Here is a 22,211-nt window from a genome sequence, read left to right on the forward strand (position 1 = left end):
AAGCAGAAATTTCTGCCGCTTCCCACTGCAAGGGAGATAGACAAGTTAGAGGGGCATGGTAAACACCTTGGGCTTTCCACTGAAACCCTAAAAGGACCAGACCTTACACATAATTCTCAAGTACATATGGAATATTCATCAGTATATGCTAGGTAATAAAACAAGTCTCTAAGTATGTCTTTTCACCAAAATGTAATTAAATTAGAAGTCAGTAATATAAAGAAATATGGGGAATCCACAAATATTTAGAAATCACAGAATATAATTTTAAATAGCCCAAGGATCGAAAAAGAAAACCTGAAAGAAGTTAGCACATAATTAAAACTGAATGAAAACAAAACATATCAAAATTTATGGGCTGCGCATAAAAGAGTACTTAAGGGAAATTTTATAGCCTTAAAAAAAAGTCTCAAATCAATCATTTAAGCTTCCAGCCTAAGAATTTACAAAAGGAAGTGCAAACTTAATCAAACTCAAACATAAGGAGAATCAGAGCAGAAATCAATGACCAGAAAAAATAAACCCACAACATAATAAATCAATCAAAACAAAAGTTGGTTCTTAAAAACAGATCAATAATGGGGCTGGCCCAGTGGCGTAGTGGTTAAGTCCACACGCTCCCTTCAGCAGTCCAGGGTTTGCAGGTTCAGATCCTGGGTGCAGACCTACTCACCGCTTATCAAGCCATGCTGAAGCGGTGTCCCATATAGAAGAGCTACAACTCTACAACTATTATACACAATTATGAAGTGGGGCTTTGGGGACTAAAAAGAAAAAAAAAAGAGGAATATTGGCAACAGATGTTAGCACAGGGCCAATCTTCCTCAAACAAAAAAGAAAGAAAAAATCAATAAGAAAAAACTTAAGCTACACAGATCAAGAAAGAGGTAGAGAAGAAGAAAATTAACAACATCAGGAATGAAATAGAATATATCTCTATGAAACCTACAGAAATAAAAAAAGATTATAAGGGAATATTAGGAACAAATTAGACAACTTGGATGAAATTTTAAAATTCCTAGAAAGCAGAAATCATCAAAATTGAAATAGAAAATCTGATTATACCTATGACAAGTTAAAAAATGGAATTAGTAATTTAAGATATTCTCACACACAGAAGAAATTCCAGGCTCAGAAAGTTTCACTCGTGGCCTCTATCAAATATTCATGGAAAAAACAATACCAATCCTATACAAACTTTTTCAAAAAATAGTGAAGGAGGTAACATTTCCAAACTTATTCTACAATGCCAGTATTACCTTGATGCCAAAGCCAGGTTAAAAACATCACAAGAAAAATACAGAAAAATATCCCTCATGAACATAGATGCAAAAAAAAAAACCTCTTAACATAGTATTAGTAAACCACATCGTTTAACATATAAAAAGAATTATACACAGTGACCAAGTGGAATTTATGCCAAGAATATAAATCTGGCTTAGTATCCAACAAATGTTTAATATAATATACCATATTAATAACATAAAGGCCAAAAAACATGAGATCATCCCAAAATACACAGAGAAAGCAGTTGAAAAATTTCAATACCCACACATGTATCCAGAATATATAAATAACTCTTACAACCCAAAAAAATAAGACAAACTACCCAATTTGAAAATGGGAAAAGATATGGATAGACATTTCACCAAAGAATATATGAAAATTAATAACCTCAATATCATTGGTTATTAGGTACATGCAAATTAAACACAAGATGACACTACAAATCCACTAGAATGGCTATAATGAAAAAGACTGACAATATCAGGTATTGACGAGGGTATGAAATGCTGGTACAAGTGTTGGTAAAGACATGTCAAAGCTGGTAGAGCCACTTTGGAAGAAAATTCAGCAGTTTCTTTAAAAGTTAAACATAAATTTCATATAATCCAGCATTTCCACTTTCAAGTACTACTCAAGAGAAATGAAATCAAATGTCCTCACGAAGACTATTACTGGCTCTTCATAGCGATGTTATTCATAATAGACAAAAAGTGGAGACAATTCAAATGTCTATGAACTAGGGATATAAGTGGGACTGAATAAAAATTCTAAAAACAAAGCCACTTGTATAAGATCAATTGATTTTACGCAAAGATACCAAGGTCTACATCACAACATATACAAAAAATTAATTTGACATGGGTCATATAAATGAACATCAAAACCGTCAATAGAAAGTTCTAAAAAAAAAGAAGAGAAAATATTTATGACTTTAGAATAAAAAAAGATTTCTCAGGACACAAAAAGCACTAACCACAAAAATGTAATTGATAAATTTTCAGTTAATCAAAATTGAAAGCTGCTTCTCTTTAGAACACACCTTTTAAAATGAAACATCAAGCCATAGACGGAAAGAAAATACTCACAGTTCATTTACCTAAACTATATAAAGAACTCCTACAATTCTATCATAAAAAGACAAACACAATAAAATACAGGCAAATGAATGGAACAGATGCTTCATGAAAGAAGATAATATAAGCAGCCAAAAAAAAAAGATGCGCAACAACTTAGGTATCAGAGAAATGTAAGTTAAAACTGCAATGAGATATCACTTCATACCCACTAGCATGGCTAAACTCAAAAAAATAATAGTACTAAGTTCTGGCAAGAATATAGAGTAACTGGAAATCTCAAAATTACTGTGGGAGTACAACCACTTTGCAATACAGTTTGAAGCCTTCTTATAAAGTTTAACATATGCCTATCACATGACCCAGAAATTCCACTTGTAGGTACTTACCAAAGAGAAATGAAAATATATGTCCACAAAAGACTTGTACGTGAAAATTCATAGCAGATTTATTCATAACAGCAAAAACGGGAAACAACTCTACATTGGTTATTTATTGCTGCATAACAAATTACCACGAAACTGAGTGGTTTCAAACAATGAGTAATTATCATCTCACAGTTCTGTGAATCAGAATGCAGAAGCTACTTAGCTGATGGTTCTAGCTTAGGGTCTCTCATGAGGTTGCAGCTGTCAGCTAAACTGCAGTCCTTAGAAGACGTGGCGGAAGCTGGAGGTTCAACTTACAAGATGTCTCTGTTTTTTGTCAGCAAGAAGCCTTAGTTTCTCCTCGTATGTGCCTCTCCACTGCTTGAACCCTTTCATGACAGGGTGGATGGCATGAACAATCCAAAAGAAAGAACAAGAAGGAAGTCAGAATGTCACTTATGACCTAATCTTGGATGTCACAGACCGTTATTTCTGTCACATTCTATTTGTTAGAAGTGACTCACTAAGTACAGCTCACACTGAAGAGGAGGAAAAGTAGGCTCTACCTTATGAAGGGAGGAATATCAAAGAATTGGGGGACAGATTGAAAATCACCACAAACCCAAATGTCTATCATTTTGGTTTATGAATGGATGGACAAATTGTGCCGTATTTATACAGTGGAATACAATGGAATAATACACAGTAATTAAAAAGGAATGGACTGTTGATACACAAAATAGCATGGATGAATCACAATGTTGTGCAGAGTATAAGCAGCCCAACGCAAAAGAGTGTGCACTGAATGAATCTTTTATGTGAAGTTCTAGAACAAGCATAACAATCTAAAATGATAGAAATCAGATCAGTGATTACCTAAAGCATGGAGAGGGGAGAATTATTGTCAATGGGCATGAGGAACTTCTGAGGTAATGGAAATGTTCTATATCTTCGCTAGGGTGGTGTTCACCTGGATGTATACATTTACCAAAACTCAGTGAACTATGCATTAAAATTTGTGCATTCTATTATATAAATTATACTTCTATTTAAAAGAAGGAAGGAAATAAACCAAAGTAAGGAGGTATTGATTAAGCACATGAGAGGCTTGAGAGGAAAGGCTAGAAATATGGGACACTCAGGAGGTGGTGGCAAAAAGAAAACAAATACCCTTGTACTCCCCATGACACGGAGGAGCAGAGGTTGACCTTTTTATTTACCAAAGGGAGCGCCACTGCTGGCACGTTTCCTGTAGATCCTCCCCTCTCTTCTTAACTATCATTAGTGGCAGTGGCTAACTAATTGTGAGTTATGAGGCCCCTATTCTTGGCAGAATTAATGAGCTGTTTCTCTCCACGGAATGAGAGTCCTGGGATCCCTCCCTCCATCACCCTATCATGCTTCCTTTTCTACTTCCAGTACCACTAAAAGAGAAGGTAATTCCCTGGATTGAGGAGGAGAGGTTGTTAGCAAAAAGCTCCGTAGTGAAGAGCTACCTCTGACTTCACATGTTGAGCAGGGCGATGGTGGGATGTGGTTGGTACATTACCTCCTCAGCCAGCCCACCTGGGTTCGAATCTCAGCACTGGTGCTTACCTGCCACACTTGCCAGAACAAGTATTTTATCCTCTGTGTGTTTTCATTTCTTTATCTGAAAAGGAAGATAATAAGAGTAACCTCCTCTTAAAGTTGTTACAAGGAGCAATATGTTGTGAAGTGCTTTGAAAAATGGCTGGGGAAGTAGGTACCAGCAATCATTACTCTTACCTGAAATCTAAGCTCTAATCAATTTCAAGGGTACGTTTCTCCAGAGTTTGCTTTTAGTTCTCAGTGGATCTCAGAGGATCAAGTGGATGCTCCAATCAGTCCAGAAGCTCCTAGTCATGGGGAAGCTCTGGCAGCAAGGCAATTGGGAGATTCTGACTTGATTGTGGGTAAGTTACAAGTTTATTCTTCTCCCACAGCCCATCCATTTCCACATGTTCTCAATAGTGTTTGAATCAAACAAGGTCTAGAAACCTGGCCCTGACACTTATCGGCTGGATAACCTTGGGCAACTTACTTAACCTCTTTAAGACTGTTTCCTCTGTAAACGAAGGATAATATGAACTATTTTTCAGGGTTGTTGTGAGATCCAGATATTCAGGAAGTTTTTTAACATAGTACCTGATACATAGGAAGCACTCAACAGATTGTAACTGCTAAGGCAATAGGTGGTTATCATTAGTGGGTTGTAGAGCAGAGTTCGTATCACATAACCTTGTAGCACCTAGTAAATGACTGGCTCTTTGGTGACCAAGAAAGGAATAAATGCGTATGTGAATACGGAATTAATGAGAAGTGGGGAAAGTAGTGCTTGCCTTCTGTTGGAGTAAGAGAAAAGAAAGATGAAGAGAAAGAGGATGAGGAAGATACACTTTGAGAGAGAACAGGAGAGAACAGACAGCTGAAGGAAGACATAAACTGCAGAGATTCAGAAGTAACATACAGGGGCCGGCCCCGTGGGGTAGTGGTTAAGTGCTTGCCCTCCGCTGCTGGCGGCCTGAGTTGGATCCTGGGTGCGTACTGATGTACCGCTTGTCAGGCCATGCTGTGATGTCATCCCATACAAAGTGGAGGAAGATGGGTACAGACGTTAGCCCAGGGCCAGTCTTCCTCAGCAAAAAGAGGAGGATTGGCATGGATGTTAGCTCAGGGCTGATCTTCCTCACACACACAAAAAAAGAAATAACATACAAAAGTGAGACAATACATAGCCAAGAGAATAAAAACATGAGAAATTCTAAAGTTGATGGCTGAATAAAATATGGTGGGCAATTGCTGAGATATAAAATGTATGAGAACTATAAAGTTTAAAAGGGATGCAGAATTCAAAAAAATCAGCATAGCGTTTACTTCTTCTAGGAGAATGAAGGAGATGTGATGAGGGAGGGACACATGGAAGGCTGCTAAGATATTGGCAACATTCTTTCCATTCTTAGATTGGAGGAGGGGCAGTTACACCATGTGTTCATTTTATTATTCTTTAAAATCCATAGACATATTTTATATACTCTTTTGTTTGAATAATTAACAATTTTTTTTTAATTTTATTTATTTTTTCCCCCAAAGCCCCAGTAGATAGTTGTATGTCATAGCTGCACTTCCTTCTAGTTGCTGTATGTGGGACACGGCCTCAGCATGGCCGGAGAAGCAGTGCGTCGGTGCGCGCCCGGATCCGAACCCAGGCCACCAGCAGCGGAGCACGCGCACTTAACCGCTAAGCCATGGGGCGGCCCTAACAATTTTTTAAAAAGGAAACAAATCCTATCCTAAAGGTGTAGGATTTCTCCTCAATCCCAGAGAAAGGAATATAGAAGAAAACAAAAAAGAGGGAGGCCTGACAAAAAGAGAATAAGATGTAGCTTTTAACACAAAATGGAGCCCCTGTGATGGAGAGATGATCACGCCATCCCATAAACTCCCAGGGCACTTTCTGCCAACAAGGCCACCAAGTTGCTTGCCACCTCATCCCCTAAAACGCCTTCCTAAGATTGTCTGTTTTCAGAAGACCCCCAGTTCCTACCTCTTAACTACCAGGGGGGCTGCCGCATCCCACACCCATCTTTGAGTTCACCTTCTGTGTCTCAACACAGTCTTTCATAGCAAAGATCCAGGTCATCTTAAAAATCTTAAAAAAAAAACACCTCCCGAAGGTTTTCCTTGACTCACTCACTCAGATTCATCCTTTGATATTCAGACTTCCTTCTCTCACCTACCCATTATCTTTGCTTTATTTACCTTCAGTTTCTTGGGGTCTTGACAATTTTCCATGTATTTCCCAATGTTTATCATATGCGTGAGGCCACGCTTCCTCCATCCTCTCAGCTTCTCCTGGTGAGGCCTGAACCCACCACCCTATAATTTAAGGCTTGTTGTTTCAGTGACAAAGGGAAGGCTATTACAGAGGCCAAGGTCAGCCATAAGAAATCCAGACTGGATCTTCTATGGGAAAAATTACGATAAAGGTCATTATTAGCAAAATTATGAGTATGGACTAGAGTCAATAACAATATTATATCAATGTTGGATTTCCTATATTTAGTAACTGTACTGTGTTTACCTAAAAAAATTTCCTTTTGCTTAGAAAATACATGCTACGATACAAAGGCGTGAAGAAGCATTATGTATGCAACCCACTCTCCAATAGCTCAGAATAAGTATAATTGCATGTAAAATGAAAATGATGGGATAATAAAAAGTAGCAAATATTAAGAATTTGTTAATATGGATAAAGTTTATACAGGAGTTTTTTAGACTACTCTTGGAAATTTTCTGCAAGTTTGAAATTTATATATTAATTTTTTTTAAATCTCAACTAGTGAATAGAATTAAGGAAGCATTAAACAAATTCTAAGTTTTTTTTTTTTTTGAGTAGGAGGAATAATCTTTAATCTGGTGCTTAAGGAAAATTTATGTAATTTTTTTTAAATTTTTTGTTTATTGCAGTAACATTGGTTTATAACATTGTAAAAATTTCAGGTGTACATCATTGTACTTCTATTTCTGCATAGATTACATCATGTTCACCACCAAAATACTAATTACAACCCATCACCACACACATGTACCGAATTATCCCTTTCACCCTCCTCCCTCCCCCCTTCCCCTCTGGTAACCACCAATCCAATCTCTGTCCCTATGTATTTGTTTATTGTTATTATTATCTACTACTTAATGAAGGAAATCATGCGGTATTTGACCTTCTCCCTCTGACTTATTTCACTTTGCATTATACCCTCAATGTCCATCCGTGATGTCACAAATGACTGGATTTCATCGTTTCTTATGGCTGAGTAGTATTCCATTGTGTATATATACCACATCTTCTTTATCCATTCGTCCCTTGATGGGCACTTAGGTTGCTTCCAAGTCTTGGCTATTGTGAATAACGCTGCAATGAACACATGGGTGCATGTACCTTTACAAATTGGTGTTTTCAAGTTCTTTGGATAAATACCCAGCAGTGGGATGGCTGGATCATATGGTATTTCTATCGTTGATTTTTTTGAGGAATCTCCATACTGTTTTCCATAGTGGCTGCACCAGTTTGCACTCCCACCAGCAGTGTATGAGAGTTCCCTTCTCTCCACATCCTCTCCAACACATATTGTTTTCCGTCTTGTTAGTTATAGCCATTCTGACGGGCGTGAGGTGATATCTCATTGTAGTTTTGATTTGCATTTCCCTGATAGTTAATGATTTTGAACATCTTTTCATGTGTCTGTTGGCCATCTGTATATCTTCTTTGGAGAAATGTCTGTTCAGGTCCTTTGCCCATTTTTTAATTGGGTTGGTAGTTTTTTTGTTGGTAAGATGCATGAGTTCTTTATATATTTTGGAGATTAAGCCCTTATCAGAAGTATGGTTTGCAAATGTTTTCTCCCAATTGTTAGGTTGTCTTTTCGTTTTGTTGATGGTTTCCTTTGCTGTGCAGAAGCTTTTTAGTTTGATGTAGTCCCATTTGTTTATTTTTTCTATTGTTTCTCTTGCCCGGTCAGACGTGGTGTTTGAGAAGATGTTGCTAAGACTGATGTCGAAGAGCGTACTGCCTATGTTTTCTTCTAGAAGTTTCATAGTTTCAGGTCTTACATTCAAGTCTTTAATCCATTTGGAGTTAATTTTTGTGTATGGTGTAAGGTAAGGGTCTACTTTCATTTTTTTGCATATGGCTATCCAGTTTTCCCAACACCATTTGTTGAAGAGACTTTCTTTTCCCCAATCTATGTTCTTGGCTCCTTTGTCAAAGATTAGCTGTCCATAGATGTGTGTGTTTATTTCTGGGCTTTCGATTCTATTCCATTGATCTGTGTGTCTGTTTTTGTGCCAGTACCATGCTGTTTTGGTTACTACAGCTTTGTAGTATATTTTGAAATCAGGGAGTGTGATACCTCCAGCTTTGTTCTTTTTTCTCAGGATTCCTTTAGCTATTCAGGGTCTTTTGTTGTTCCATATAAATTTTAGGATTCTTTATTCTATTTCTGTGAAAAATGTTGTTGGAACTTTGATAGGGATTGCATTGAATCTATAGATGGCTTTAGGAAGTATGGACATCTTAACTATGTTAATTCTTCCAATCCAAGAGCACGGAATATCTTTCCATTTCTTTATGTCTTCTTCAATTTCTTTCAGAAATGTTTTATAGTTTTCGGTGTACAGATCTTTCACCTCTTTGGTTAAGTTTATTCCTAGGTATTTTATTCTTTTTGTTGCAATTGTAAATGAGATGGTATTCTTAATTTCTCTTTCTGCTGCTTCGTTGTTAGTGTACAGAAATGCAACTGATTTTTGTATGTTGATTTTGTATCCTGCAACTTTACCATATTCGTTCATTACTTCTAAAAGTTTTCTGGTGGATTCTTTGGGGTTTTCTATATATAAAATCATGTCATCTGCGAATAGTGACAGTTTCACTTCTTCCTTTCCAATTTGTATCCCTTTTATTTCTTTCTCTTGCCTGATTGCTCTGGCTAGGACTTCCAGTACTATGTTAAATAGGAGTGGTGACAGTGGGCATCCTTGTCTGGGTCCTGTTCTTAGAGGGATGGCTTTCAGTTTTTCACCGTTGAGGATGATATTAGCTGTGGGTTTCTCATATATGGTCTTTATTATGTTGAGGTACTTTCCTTCTATACCCATTTTATTCAGAGTTTTTATCATAAATGGATGCTGTATCTTGTCAAATGCTTTCTCTGCATCTATTGAGATGATCATGTGATTTTTGTTCCTTAAATAGCTCAATCTCAACTCATTGTATTTTGCTATTGATGTAATCTTATCTGAAAGGGAAAATATTGAAAAATTGTATCCTCTTTCTTATTTCTAAGCCCCAATATTGTAGATTTTTGCAGCTACAGAACAAAACAAGTTTCAGCATTTTGGGTCTTATTTTGCCATACCGCACATAATGTTAAGTTGAGGTTAGGGCTTTCCATTTGTGGACAATGCTCTTGTGAATAAAATGCAATTTTTTTTAAGGGGACAAGATCATCTAATTAATGTCTCTGTCGGGGGGTCACATCACAAAGAGGAGAACTCTACTTAATTCATACATGGCTCTGGTGGCTCCCCTCCAAATAAGGGTAATATAAATAAAACATGAATGACTCTAGGAAATGTATGCCCCAGAGTAGGAAAAAACCCTGCATAGATATTTATGAAAGTGAAATTTAGTCAAAAGGATTTCTTTGCTAATTCTTCCTGGATATATTGTAAAAGAATATTGAGAACTACCACAGTATTCAGAACAAAATAATTGATTGGAGCTCAATAATCGATTCTTGAATTAATAAAAAATAATTAATTAACCCGTATTTCACAGCGGTTTTTTTTTTTTGCCTTCAACCAGTAAGACTGAGGTACCAGTGTGAGGCTCCACCTGTTTTCCAGCACATTCGTGGTTTCCTACTTCCACCAGACAACGTCTGACCAGGAGAAACAGGGGAAGAGAAGGAGCTATGGGACTGTGATGTGCCTGGAGAGAGAGGTTGAGTGAGAGGGAGGGAAGAGAAACGTCCACTTGGTGTGACGCAACAAGTACCCAAGTATCCAGAGAGAATTTTGCTAAGACAGGTTGGAACACACTGATCTGACAGCTCTCATCCCTCTAGGTCCAAACAGGAACAAGCCATGGTCAACCAAAGCTCCCCAGTGGGCTTCCTCCTTCTGGGCTTCTTTGAATACCCAGGGCTTGAAAGAATCCTCTTCATGGTTGTCTTAACTTCCTACCTCCTGACTCTGGTGGGCAACACACTCATCATCCTGCTGTCTGTGCTGGACCCCAGGCTCCACTCTCCTATGTACTTTTTCCTCTCCAATCTTTCCTTCTTGGACCTCTGCTTCACCACAAGTTGTGTCCCCCAGATGCTGGTCAACCTGTGGGGCCCAAAGAAGACCATCAGCTTCCTTGGCTGCTCTGTCCAGCTCTTCATCTTCATGTCCTTGGGGACCACTGAGTGCATCCTCCTGACAATGATGGCCTTTGACTGCTACGTGGCTGTCTGCCAGCCCCTCCACTATGCCACCATCATCCACCCTCGCCTGTGCCAGCAGCTGGCAGCTGTAGCGTGGGTTATGGGTCTTGTCCAGTCAATAGTCCAGACACCACCCACCCTCCGCCTGCCATTTTGCCCCCACAGGAAGATAGATGACATTATATGTGAAGTCCCTTCTCTAATTAGACTCTCCTGTGGAGATACCACCTTTAATGAGATCCAGTTAGCTGTGTCCAGTGTCATCATTGTGGTTGTGCCCCTCAGCTTGGTCCTTGTCTCTTACTGTGCCATTACCCAAGCAGTACTAAGGATTAACTCTGCAAAAGGGAGGAAGAAGGCTTTTGGGACCTGCTCCTCCCATGTCATGGTTGTCACTATCTTCTACAGCTCAGTTATTGCTGTCTACCTCCAGCCCAAAAATCCCTATGCCCAAAAGAGGGGAAAATTCTTTGGTCTCTTCTATGCAGTGGGCACTCCTTCACTTAACCCTCTGATATACACCCTGAGGAACAAGGAAGTAAAGAGGGCATTCAGAATGTTGTTGGGGAAGGATGAGGACTCCAGAGAGAGCTAAGGAAGAAAGCTGGTTAATGTGCTTTCTAAATTCTGAAGAGTTTCTTCATGATTTATAAGAATGGTGAGTTCGGGCCGGCCCTGTGGCTTGGTGGTTAAGTGCGCGCGCTGCAATGCTGGTGGCCCGGGTTCGGATCCCGGGTGTGCATCGAGGCACCACTTCTCCGTCCATCCTGGGGCCGAGTCCCACATACAGCGACTGGAAGGATGTGCAGCTATGACATACAACTGTCTACTGGGGCTTTGGGGGGAAAAAATAAAATAAATAAAATCTTTAAAAAAAAAAAAAAAAAAAAAAAAAAGAATGGTGAGTTCCCCAGTCCACTACTTTTTCTATACACACCCGAGCCACTGCAGTGTGTCACTGTGTAATAATGTGGTATCTAAGAGAGAGAGACAGAGAGAAACTGGGTTAAGAGGAAGTAGGTATCTCTATAACACACCTTAAACCCAAACAAGCCTGCCAATTCTCATTATTTCTTCTCTTATCCTCCCTGTTTTTACTGTCTTCCCTTCTATAGATTCTGCCATGTCCGTTTTTGGCTATATAGTCTCTCACCAACCATCATGTCAATATAGGGAGACAGCTCCACCATGACACTCTAGGGTCCTTACACACATCCACACACATCACACAGCAAAGGCTTGAACCACAGCTAGTCTGAGACTTGGCAGGATACCTTTTGATCGTCCTGGGACATGAAAGGATGGGAGACTTGTTAGGACCTACCTCAAAGCCATCTCTTACTCTCCTTCTTATATCCTCCAGGAGGTTGTCATGAGACAACATATTGCCTCCCAGGTTTTGATGGGTTATGAGGCTTCTACCTTACATCCCTTAGGATATTAATGCAGAATATACTAGCGTACCAAATCTAGGAACATGAAAAAAAATTATACTATGACCAAGTAGGATTTATCCCGGGGATGCAAGGTTGGCCTAATATCTGGAAATCAATTAATGTAATTCATCTTATCAATAGAATGAAAAATAAAAATCACATGATTACCTCAATAGGTGCAAAGAAAACATTTGACAAAATCCAAACACTTTCATGAGAAAAACATTCAAAATAAAACTAGGAATAGAAGAGAACTTCAGCTTGATAGAGGGCATCTTCAAAAACCCCACATGCAGCTAACATCATATTTAATAGTGAAAGATTAGATGCTTTCCCCTAAGATCAGGAACAAAACAAGGATTTCTATTTTTGCTACTTCTATTCAACATTGTACTGCAGGTTTTAGCCAGGAAAATTAGATAAGAAAAAGAAATAAAAAGTATCTAGGTTGGAAAGGAAGAAGTTAAAATATCTCTATTTGCAGATGATATGATCTTGTATACAGAAAACCTTAAATAACTATCTTAGAAACTATTAGAACTAATAAATGAGTTCAGCAAGGTTGCAAGATACAAAATCAATGTACAATTATCAACTGTATTTCTATACATTTGCAATGAAGAATCCAAAAATAAAATTAAGAAGAAATTTTATTCATGATAGCATCAAAAAGAATGAAATACTTAAGAATAAATTTAACAAAATAAGTGCAAAACTTGTACCCCAAAAGTTAACAAATATTGTCAAAAGAATTGAAGATCTAAATAAATGGAAAAACATCCTATGTTGATGGATCAAAAGACTTACTATTGTTAAGATGACAATATACCCCAAACTGATCTATAGATTCAATACAATCTATATCAGAAAACCAGCTGACTTCTTTGTAAAAATTAACAAGCTGATTCTAAACATACATGGAATTGCAAGGGACCCAAAAGAAGAACAATGTAAGATTCATATGTCCCAATTTTAAAACATACTACAAACCAACAACAATCAAGACAGAGTGGTTCTGGCACAAGGATAGACACATAGGTCAGTGGAATAGAATTGAGAGTCCAAAATTAAACCCATATGTCTATAGGCAGTGACAAGGTTGCCAACAAGGTGGCCAATACCAAGGGTACCAAGATCATTCAATGGGGAAAGAAAAGTGTATTCAACAAATGGTGCTGTGACAACTAGATAGCCACACGCAAAAGAATGAAATTGGACCCTTACCTCACACCATATACAAAAATTACTCAAAATGGATCAAAGATCTAAATACAAAAAAAAAAAAAACCCATAAAACTTGTAGAAGAAAACACAAAGGTACGTTTTCATAACCTGAATTTGGCAAATGTTTATTAGGTATGACACCAAAATCATGAGCAACAAAAGAAAAATAGATAAATAACATTTCGTCAAAATTTAAAACTTTTGTACTTTAAAGGACACCATCAAGAAAATTAAAAGAGAACACAGAATGAGAGAAAATATTTGCAAATCAAATCTTTAATAAGGGACTTGTATCTAAAACATATAAAGAACTCTTACAACCCAATAACAAAAAGACAAATAACCCAATTTTTTTAAATGGTCAATAAGCATGTGAAAAGATGCTCAATATGATTAGTCATCAAGGAAGTGAAAATGAAAACCACATGAGATGCCACTCACAATGACTAACTTAAAAAAGGTAAGAAGAAAGGAAGGAACAAAGGAGGGAGGGAGGCAAGGAGGGAGGGAAGGGAAGGAAGGAAGGAAAAGAAGGAAGGTAGGAAAGAAAAGTGCTGGCAAGGATGTGAAGAATGTAAAATGGTACAGCTGCTTGGAAAACAGTTTGGCACTTCCTCAAAATGATAAACAGAGTTACCATATATCTAGCAGTTTCATTCCTAGGTTTATACGCAAGAGAATTAAAAATATATGTTCATACAAAAACTTATACATGAATGTTCATAGCAGCATTATTCATAACAGTCAAAAAGTGGAAACAACCCAAAAGTCCATCAACTGAGGGGATGGATAAACAAAATGTGTTATATCCATAAAATGGATTATTATTCAGCCATAAAAGGAATGAACCTCTGATACATGCTACAACATGAATAAATCTTGAAAACATTATACTAAATGAAAAAAGCCAGACACAAAAGGCCACATATTGTATGATTCCATTTATATGAAATAGCCAGAATAGGCAAATCCATAAAGACAGAAAGTAAGTCATTGGTTGTCAGGTACTGGAGGTTGGAGGAGAAGAGGAATGACTGCTAATGACAATGAGGTTTTTCTTTGGACTAACAAAAGTATTCTGGATTTATACAGTCATGTTGATTGCGCAACTTTGTAAATACACGCAAAACCAAAAGATTGTACAGTTTAAATGGGTGAATTTTATAGCATGCAAAATAAGAATGTTCTAGAGATCTGTTGCACAACAATGTGAATATAGTTATCACCACTGACCAAAATACTTAAAAATGGTTGAGATGGTAAATTTTGTTATGTGTTTTTTACCACAAAAATAAATAAATAAATAGATAAGGTTCAGACTCACATGGTTTCACAGTGGTTTCGCACTGACAAAGGACTTGTACCCAAAATTTATAAAGAACTCTCAAAACTCAACAGTAAGAAAACAAACTTCTGAATAAAAAAACTGGGCAAAAAATTTTAACTGACAATTCACCAAAGAGGATACAGGGATGGCAAGAAGAACATGAAAAAATAAAAAGAAGAACATGAAAAGATGCTCAACATCATTAGCTATTAGGGAAATGCAAATTAAAACCAAGAGATACCATTACACACCTATTACAACAGCTAATATTTTAAAATATAAAAAACCTGATATTGTCAAGTGTGAGCAAGGATGCAGAGCAACTGGAACTCTCACCCATTGTTGGTGGGAATGCAAAATGGTGCAGCCATTCTGGAACACAATGTGGCAGTTTCTTATAAGTTTAAACATATCCTTACAATATGTTTGCAATCCCACACACTAGAGAAATGAAAACTTAAGTTCACACAAAAATCTGTACACAAATGTTTATGGTATCTCTATTCATAATTACCAAAAACTAAAACCAACCCAAACATCTTTCAATAGGTAAATAGACAAACCAGTTGTGGTGTATCCAATACAATCAAATACTACTCAGTAACAAAGAGAAACAAACTGCTGATACAGTCATTGAGTATTTAATGAATACTCAATATTCATTGACTATAACATGGATGAGTCTCAAAAGCATTACAGTGAGTGAAAGTAGCCAGACATAAAAAGTTACATACTGTATGATTCCATTTGTATGACATTCTGTAAAAGGCAACATTATAGTGATGGAGGACAGTTTTGTGACTGCCAGGAGTTAGTCGTGGAAGAAGAATGTGACCACAAAGGGAGTGTTTGGGAACAGGATGGAAAGAATGAGGGAATGGGAACAGGGTATTGGGGATGAAGGGGGGTGACATTTCCCTGCACATACATTTTTGCATAGTTCTGTCTCTTCAAACCATAGTAATGTTTTACATACTCCAAAAACAAACAAATTAATTAGTTAATTAATTAAATCAAAAAGGTGTGTGGAAATTCCAGGAGACTAAAATGAATCTAACTATATTACAATAGCCAAGACTTGGAAGCAACCTAAGTGCCCATCAAGGGACGAATGGATAAAGAAGATGTGGTATATATACACAATGGAATACTACTCAGCCATAAGAAACGATGAAATCCAGCCATTTGTGACAACGTGGATGGACCTTGAGGGTATAATGCAAAGTGAAATAAGTCAGAGGGAGAAGGTCAAATACCATATGATTTCCTTCATTAAGTAGTAGATAATAACAACAATAAACAAACACATAGGGACAGAAATTAGATTGGTGGTTACCAGAGGGGAAGGGGGGAGGGAGGAGGGTGAAAGGGATAATTCGGTACATGTGTGTGGTGATGGGTTGTAATTAGTATTTTGGTGGTGAACATGATGTAATCTATGCAGAAATAGAAGTACAATGATGTACACCTGAAATTTTTACAATGTTATAAACCAATGTTACTGCAATAAACAAAAAAAAAAATAACTATATTACAAATGAACATAGCCACACTGAATAGGATGAAGAAATGAACTAACCTAAGTAACTTTGGAAAACAGTATTTTGACTGGATACCAGAAGGCCAAAGACAAAAAGTACTGTTCACAAACATTGCAATCTAATTAGAAAATTTGTTTTTCAAAGAATATGGGTTAGCAATTCTGAAATTACTTTATTTGCATCCTAGAATTTATCAAATAATTAAATATATTGTGAATAATGAGAGCCAGGTTTCTCGCTGTTAGAGAAGAGTTATGAATATAAATCAATAAGACTAGAATGAAGCCTGTGGTGTTAAACTGGAATTGGAGGCATCAGTATGAGCTCATAGTTTTTAATATGCAAAAAGATGGATATAGATATAGATACGTGATAATATATACACAGATGGATAAAATATATATATATATGTGATGTATGTATACATTCTAGCTGTCCACTGAAAGGGCCTAGAAGCAATGACACCCCAGTAGCAATGAGCATACCTAGCACCCAGATCTTGCTTTCTAAATGCCATTCTCCAATAAAAGGAACCAAGAGTCCTTGGAGGGATGGTTGACTTCAGAGGTAGGAAAGAGAAAATACAAAATAAGTCTGGAATATGGTATGGTGCCAGAAAGTAAGGAAGTGCTCAAAAAATGATGGAGATATGTCCAAAATTCACAGAAATCAACTTAAAGGAGTTCCCAACAATCAAATATCAGATAATGTGTGTAACAAAATAAACAATGAGATTAATGAAAGCAGAATAAATGAATATCCAAGAGTCATTACCGATATGAATTAGAAAAATAAACAATAAATTAATAAATAAAAAGAAAGGAAAAGTTTTTCCCTACAGTGGAATTCAAAATAATAAATGTAGAAGGAATAATGTAAATAGAAATTTATCATTAGGCAAATATCCAAGAAATAATTGTTGCAGTCAAGAAGCACCTGTGGATGCTAAAATTAGTGGGCAAAAGTAAAAATGAAAATAAGATTTGCATAATCTCAACATGTCTCCCACAGGATACTTATTTATTACAAATAGTAACTTTACAGTGGAGAAATCTGACAGGCACCACCTAACTCAGTGACCAAAGTGATCATCACCAGTTATAAGATGTATCAACATCATGTATATCCTGATTTGACATACTGAGAAGGGCAGAACTAGTAATAGAAAGGAACTCCTCAATCTGATACAATGTATCTACAAAAAACCCACAAGCCAACATCATACTTAATGGAGAAATATTGGAAGACTGCCTCATAAGATCAGGAAGAAATCAAGGTCTTAGCCAGTGAAATAAAAGAAGAAGAAATAAGACACATAAAGATTTGAAAGAAGAAAGCAAAAGTGTCTTATTCATAGATGAAATGACTGTTTAAATAGAAAATCATAATTGTTTGCAGAGAACATCCTAATGAATCTACAAAATACCTGTTAGCATAATAAGTACATTTAGCAAGATCGTAAGATACAAGGTCAAAATACCAAAGAAAAAAAATTAGTTGTATTTTATATACCAGTGATGAACAATTGGAAAATGAAATATTTCAATGCAATATGCAATAATATAAAAAATAAAGCTTATGAATAAATTTAATCAAGACGTGCAAACCCATTCCACTGAAAACTATAAAATGTTGGTGAGAGAAATTAAAGAAGCAGTTTTAAAAAATGGAAAGATAAACTTGTTCAGGATTAGAAGTCTTAATACTAAAATGTCAATTCTCCCCCAAATTCATCTATAGAGTCATTGCCATACTAATAAAATTACAGCAGGCTTTTTGTAGAAATGTGTAAGCTGATTCTAAAATTTATATGGAAATTCAAAAGCCTAAGAGGGGCCAAACAATCTTGAAAGGGAAGAACAAAGAATTCAGACCACCTCTTTTCAAGACTTCCTATAAGGCTATTGTTTTCAAGACGATGGTACTGGCCTATGAATAGACAAAAAGAACAGCAAAGAGGGGCCTAGGACTTGGGTGAGGTGAGTGAGATGCCTGCCTCAGGTGTAAAATTTAGAGGAATGTCAAAAAAACAGTAATCGAGATAAATAATAATTTAACACAATACCTTAACTGAAATCAATGCAAAAAAAAAATCTATGATGAGCAAGATAGCAAAATTTTAAATAAAAACAGAATCTTGCATTTACACAACCCTACTTCACATGCCTCACCCTAACCCCACACTGTGGGAACAGACTAAAGAGTCCAAAAATAGATCTACACATTCAATAGTCCATTGAATTTCATTAAAAGTGTCAAGATAATTTAGTAAGAAAATCAAAGTCTTTCCAACAAATGCTGCTGCAGCTACTAGATATGTGTATAAAACAAAAAATAAGCCTCGACTCATATTACAACATACACAAAAATTAATTTGATGTAGATTATAGAAATAAACCTAGATAAATATAAAAATTTAAAAGAAAACACAAGAATATCTTGTGACCATAAGGTAGGGGAAGATTTCTTAGGTAAGACAAGAAAAGCACTACCCCTCGATAAACAAGTTCATCAAAATTGAAAATGTCTTCTCTTGGAGCCGGCCTGGTGATGTAGCCATTAAGTTCAAGCACTCCACTTTGGCAGCCCAGGGTTCGCTGATTTGGATCCTGGACATGGACCTACTCATCACTCATCAAACCATGCTGAGGCGGCGTCCCATACAGAAGAGCTACAACTCTACAACTATGATACACAACTATGTACTGAGGCTTTGGGGAGAAAAAAGAAAAAAAAAAAAAGATGAAGATTGGCAACAGATGTTAGCGCAGGGCCAATCTTCCTCAAAAAAAAAAAAGTTTTCTCTTTAAAAGACACTGCTGAGAAAATGAAAGTGCAAGGCACAGTCTGAGAGAAAATTATACATATTTATGTTTCTATATGTGCAGGTATGTGCATATATGCATCTATCCCACAAATTAATGAGACAAATAACAGTAAAAAAATGACAAAAGGTTTGAATTAAAAACATGTAAGGACCAATAGACACATAACAAGATGCTCAACATCATTGGTCATCACAGAGCAACTCAAAACTACTATGAGGGAACACTTCATACCCAACAGAATGCCTGAAGTCAAAATATGGGCAATACCAAGTATTACCGAGGATACGGAACAACTGGAACTCGCATACATTGCTGAGAGTTCAAATGGCACGGCCACTTTGAGAAACAGTTTAACAGTTTCTTATAAACAGGCGCGTATCATATGATCCTAAAATTCCACTCGTAAGTGTCCACACAAAGAACCGTGTGAAAATGTTCATAGCAGCGTTTTTCACAGCAGCCAAAAACTGGAAACAACCTAGATGTCCATCAACAGGTGAACGGGATAAACAATTGTGGTGTATTCACACAATGGAAGACTATTAGCAATAAAATGGAACAGACTACTAATATTTGAAACACTATGGATAAATCTCAGCAACAAACTGAGCAAAAGAAGCCAGAAACAAAGAGTACATATTATCTGATTACATTTACAAAAAGTTTCCACAACAGGAAAAACTAACCTAGCATGATAGAAATCAGATAATTGGTTGCCTGGGAGGGGGTGTGGGTGAGCTTTCTAGGGTAATGGAAATGCTCTGTATCTTCTATGGAGTGGTGGTTAGCCAGGCGCCTGCCAAAATTTATTGAGCTATGTACTTAAAATGTGTGCATTTTATTGTGTTAACTGTACTTCAATTAAGTTGATTTTTAAAAAAGAAATGAGCTACTGATACATGAAAAGACAATGGATGAATCTCAAAACAGTTATGCTGAGTGAAAGAAGCCTGACCCAAAGGAGTACATATTATATTATTCCATTTGCATGAAGTCTTAGAAGAAGCAAAATTGGACTATGGTGATGGAAATCGTAATAGTGGTTACCTCTGGGCAGGGGTGGCTGGAAAGGTATCAAGGAAAGAGGCCAGGGGAAGGCTGTAGCGTGAAGGAAATATTCTGTATCTTGATTGAGGTCATCAAAATTCGTCAAACTCTTCACTTAAAATTTGTGTATTTTATTGCACGTAAATTATATCTCAACTTTAAGGAGGAAAGAAGAGACAAAAAATAATGGGATATTGAACTGGTTCAAAAGAGGCTTGAGGGGAAGGGATGGGACACTCAAGAGGTTTCTTGGCAACAAGAATACAATACCCTCATACTCCCGAATGACACAGAGGAGCAGAGGGTGACCTTTCATTTAACACAAGGAGCACTGTTGCCGGCACATTTCCTCTGTATCCTCCTCTCCGTTCTTAACCATCAGTAGTGCCATTGGCTAATTAATTGTCTGTGGGCTGTGGGGCCCCAGAGTCTTGGCAGAATTAATGAGCTGTTTCTCTCCGTGGGATGGGAGTCTTGGGATCCCTCCCTCCATCACCTCACCATGTCTCCCTTTCTACATCCAGTGCTGCTAATAGAGAGGCTAACCTCCTGGACTGAGGAGGGAAGGTTGTTGGCAAAGAGCTACCTCTGGCCTCACATGTCCAGCAGAATGATAGAGGTGGATATGGTTAGTGCACAGTGCTAGTGCCAGCCCACCTAGGTTCAAGTCTGGGCTCTGGCTATATTATTCTGAGCAAGTTATTTAACCTGTTGGTGTTCCAGATTCTTCATCTGAAAACTAAGATAGAATATAGTAACAGTATCCAGGTCATATGGTTGTTGTGAAGTGCTTTGAAAAGTGGCAGCAGCAGCAGCAATCACCATCATTACCCGAGACCTGGCCTCCAGTCCGTTCAGGAGTGCCATCTCTCCTTAGCTAACTTTCAGTTCTCAGGGTGAGGATCAAGTAGAGGCTCCAACCAGTCCAGAAACTCCTAGTCCTGGGGGAACTCAACCAGCAAGGCAATGAGGAGATTCTGACATGATTGCGGGTAAGTTACAAGTTTGTTCTTCTCCCACAGCCCATCCATTTCCACATGTCCTCAATAGTGGAGCCACCAGGAGCACCACACTGGGAATCAGAGTCTAGAATCCTGGCCCTGGTCCTTGTTAGCTGTGCAACCTTGGGCAAGTTACTTAACCTCTCTGAGACTGTTCTTCCTCTGTAAGGGGAGGATAATACTAACTATCTTGAAGGTAGTGAAAATACTTGTGAGAACCAGGTATTCAGGAAATGTTTAACACAGTGCCTGATATACAGGAAGCACTCAATAGATGGTAACTGCTAAAGGAATAGCATGGTTACCATATTAGAGAGCAGAATTTATATCTCTTTCCCCTGTAGCACCTAGTACACAACTAGCTCTTTGGTGATCAATAAAGAAATAAATGCATCCATGAATATGGAATTAATGGGAAGTGAGTAAAGTAGGGCTTGAATTTTGTTAGTGTCAGGACAAAAAAACAGGCGAGAACAAAGAGAAAAGGTGTTCTGAAACACCGAGAACAAGAGAGAACAAAAAGAGAGTTAAAGGGCAATGTACACTGAAAAGACTGAGAAATAGCATAGATTGAGATTAAAATTTACCAAGAGAATAAGACAGTAAGGAATGCAGAAAGGGTATTAGGATGATAGTTGACAGATGAATAAGAAGCAGTTGACTATTTTTTAGCGACACAAAGAATGCGATGCTATATAACAACACAGGAATGAGTTATGAAAAATAATAATAATCAGAATAATAGTGATTGCCTCTTCAGGGGAAGAAAGTGGGTGTGATCAGGGAGGGGCACACAGAAGCCTTCTAAGATTTAAATAGTCCTTTGTTCATATATTTAATAAAAAAAAATAAAGAAAAAAATAGTTATCCCTCAAAACGAAAAGGAGCAATGAGAGGAAGTAAAGGAAAACAGAGAGACAAAAAGAGGTGGTCTGGACAAATGAGATGCTGCCGTCTTATAGTCTTTCCGGTCACCTCCCCATCAACTTGCCTAGATCCTGCCTCTCAACTGCCAGAGTGGTTGCCACCACTGAGCTGGCCTCCTGTGCCCCTCTTCTCTTTCACAA

The 22,211-nt window shown here is 37.3% G+C and overlaps 1 protein-coding gene and 1 long non-coding RNA gene across 2 annotated transcripts; one reads left to right on the plus strand and one right to left on the minus strand.

Moving 5' to 3' along the window:
• Positions 1–2,409: 2,409 nt before the first annotated feature.
• Positions 2,410–6,892, minus strand: LOC147915632 (uncharacterized). The gene is made up of 4 exons (XR_015554057.1): positions 6,509–6,892; positions 4,496–4,622; positions 4,325–4,379; positions 2,410–3,117 (listed from the first exon to the last, which is right to left on the minus strand). It is a non-coding gene; the product is annotated as an uncharacterized LOC147915632 (long non-coding RNA).
• A 3,504-nt stretch (positions 6,893–10,396) lies between these two features.
• Positions 10,397–11,335, plus strand: LOC101403367 (olfactory receptor 2H1). Its single transcript, XM_004441721.2, has one exon. It carries the CDS (start codon positions 10,397–10,399, stop codon positions 11,333–11,335), a length of 939 nt encoding a protein of 312 aa, XP_004441778.1.
• Positions 11,336–22,211: the final 10,876 nt, after the last annotated feature.

Source organism: Ceratotherium simum, chromosome 13, assembly GCF_057802395.1.
Source record: "Ceratotherium simum simum isolate JZ-2026a chromosome 13, ASM5780239v1, whole genome shotgun sequence".
In the NCBI taxonomy this organism is placed as follows: Eukaryota; Metazoa; Chordata; class Mammalia; order Perissodactyla; family Rhinocerotidae; genus Ceratotherium; species Ceratotherium simum.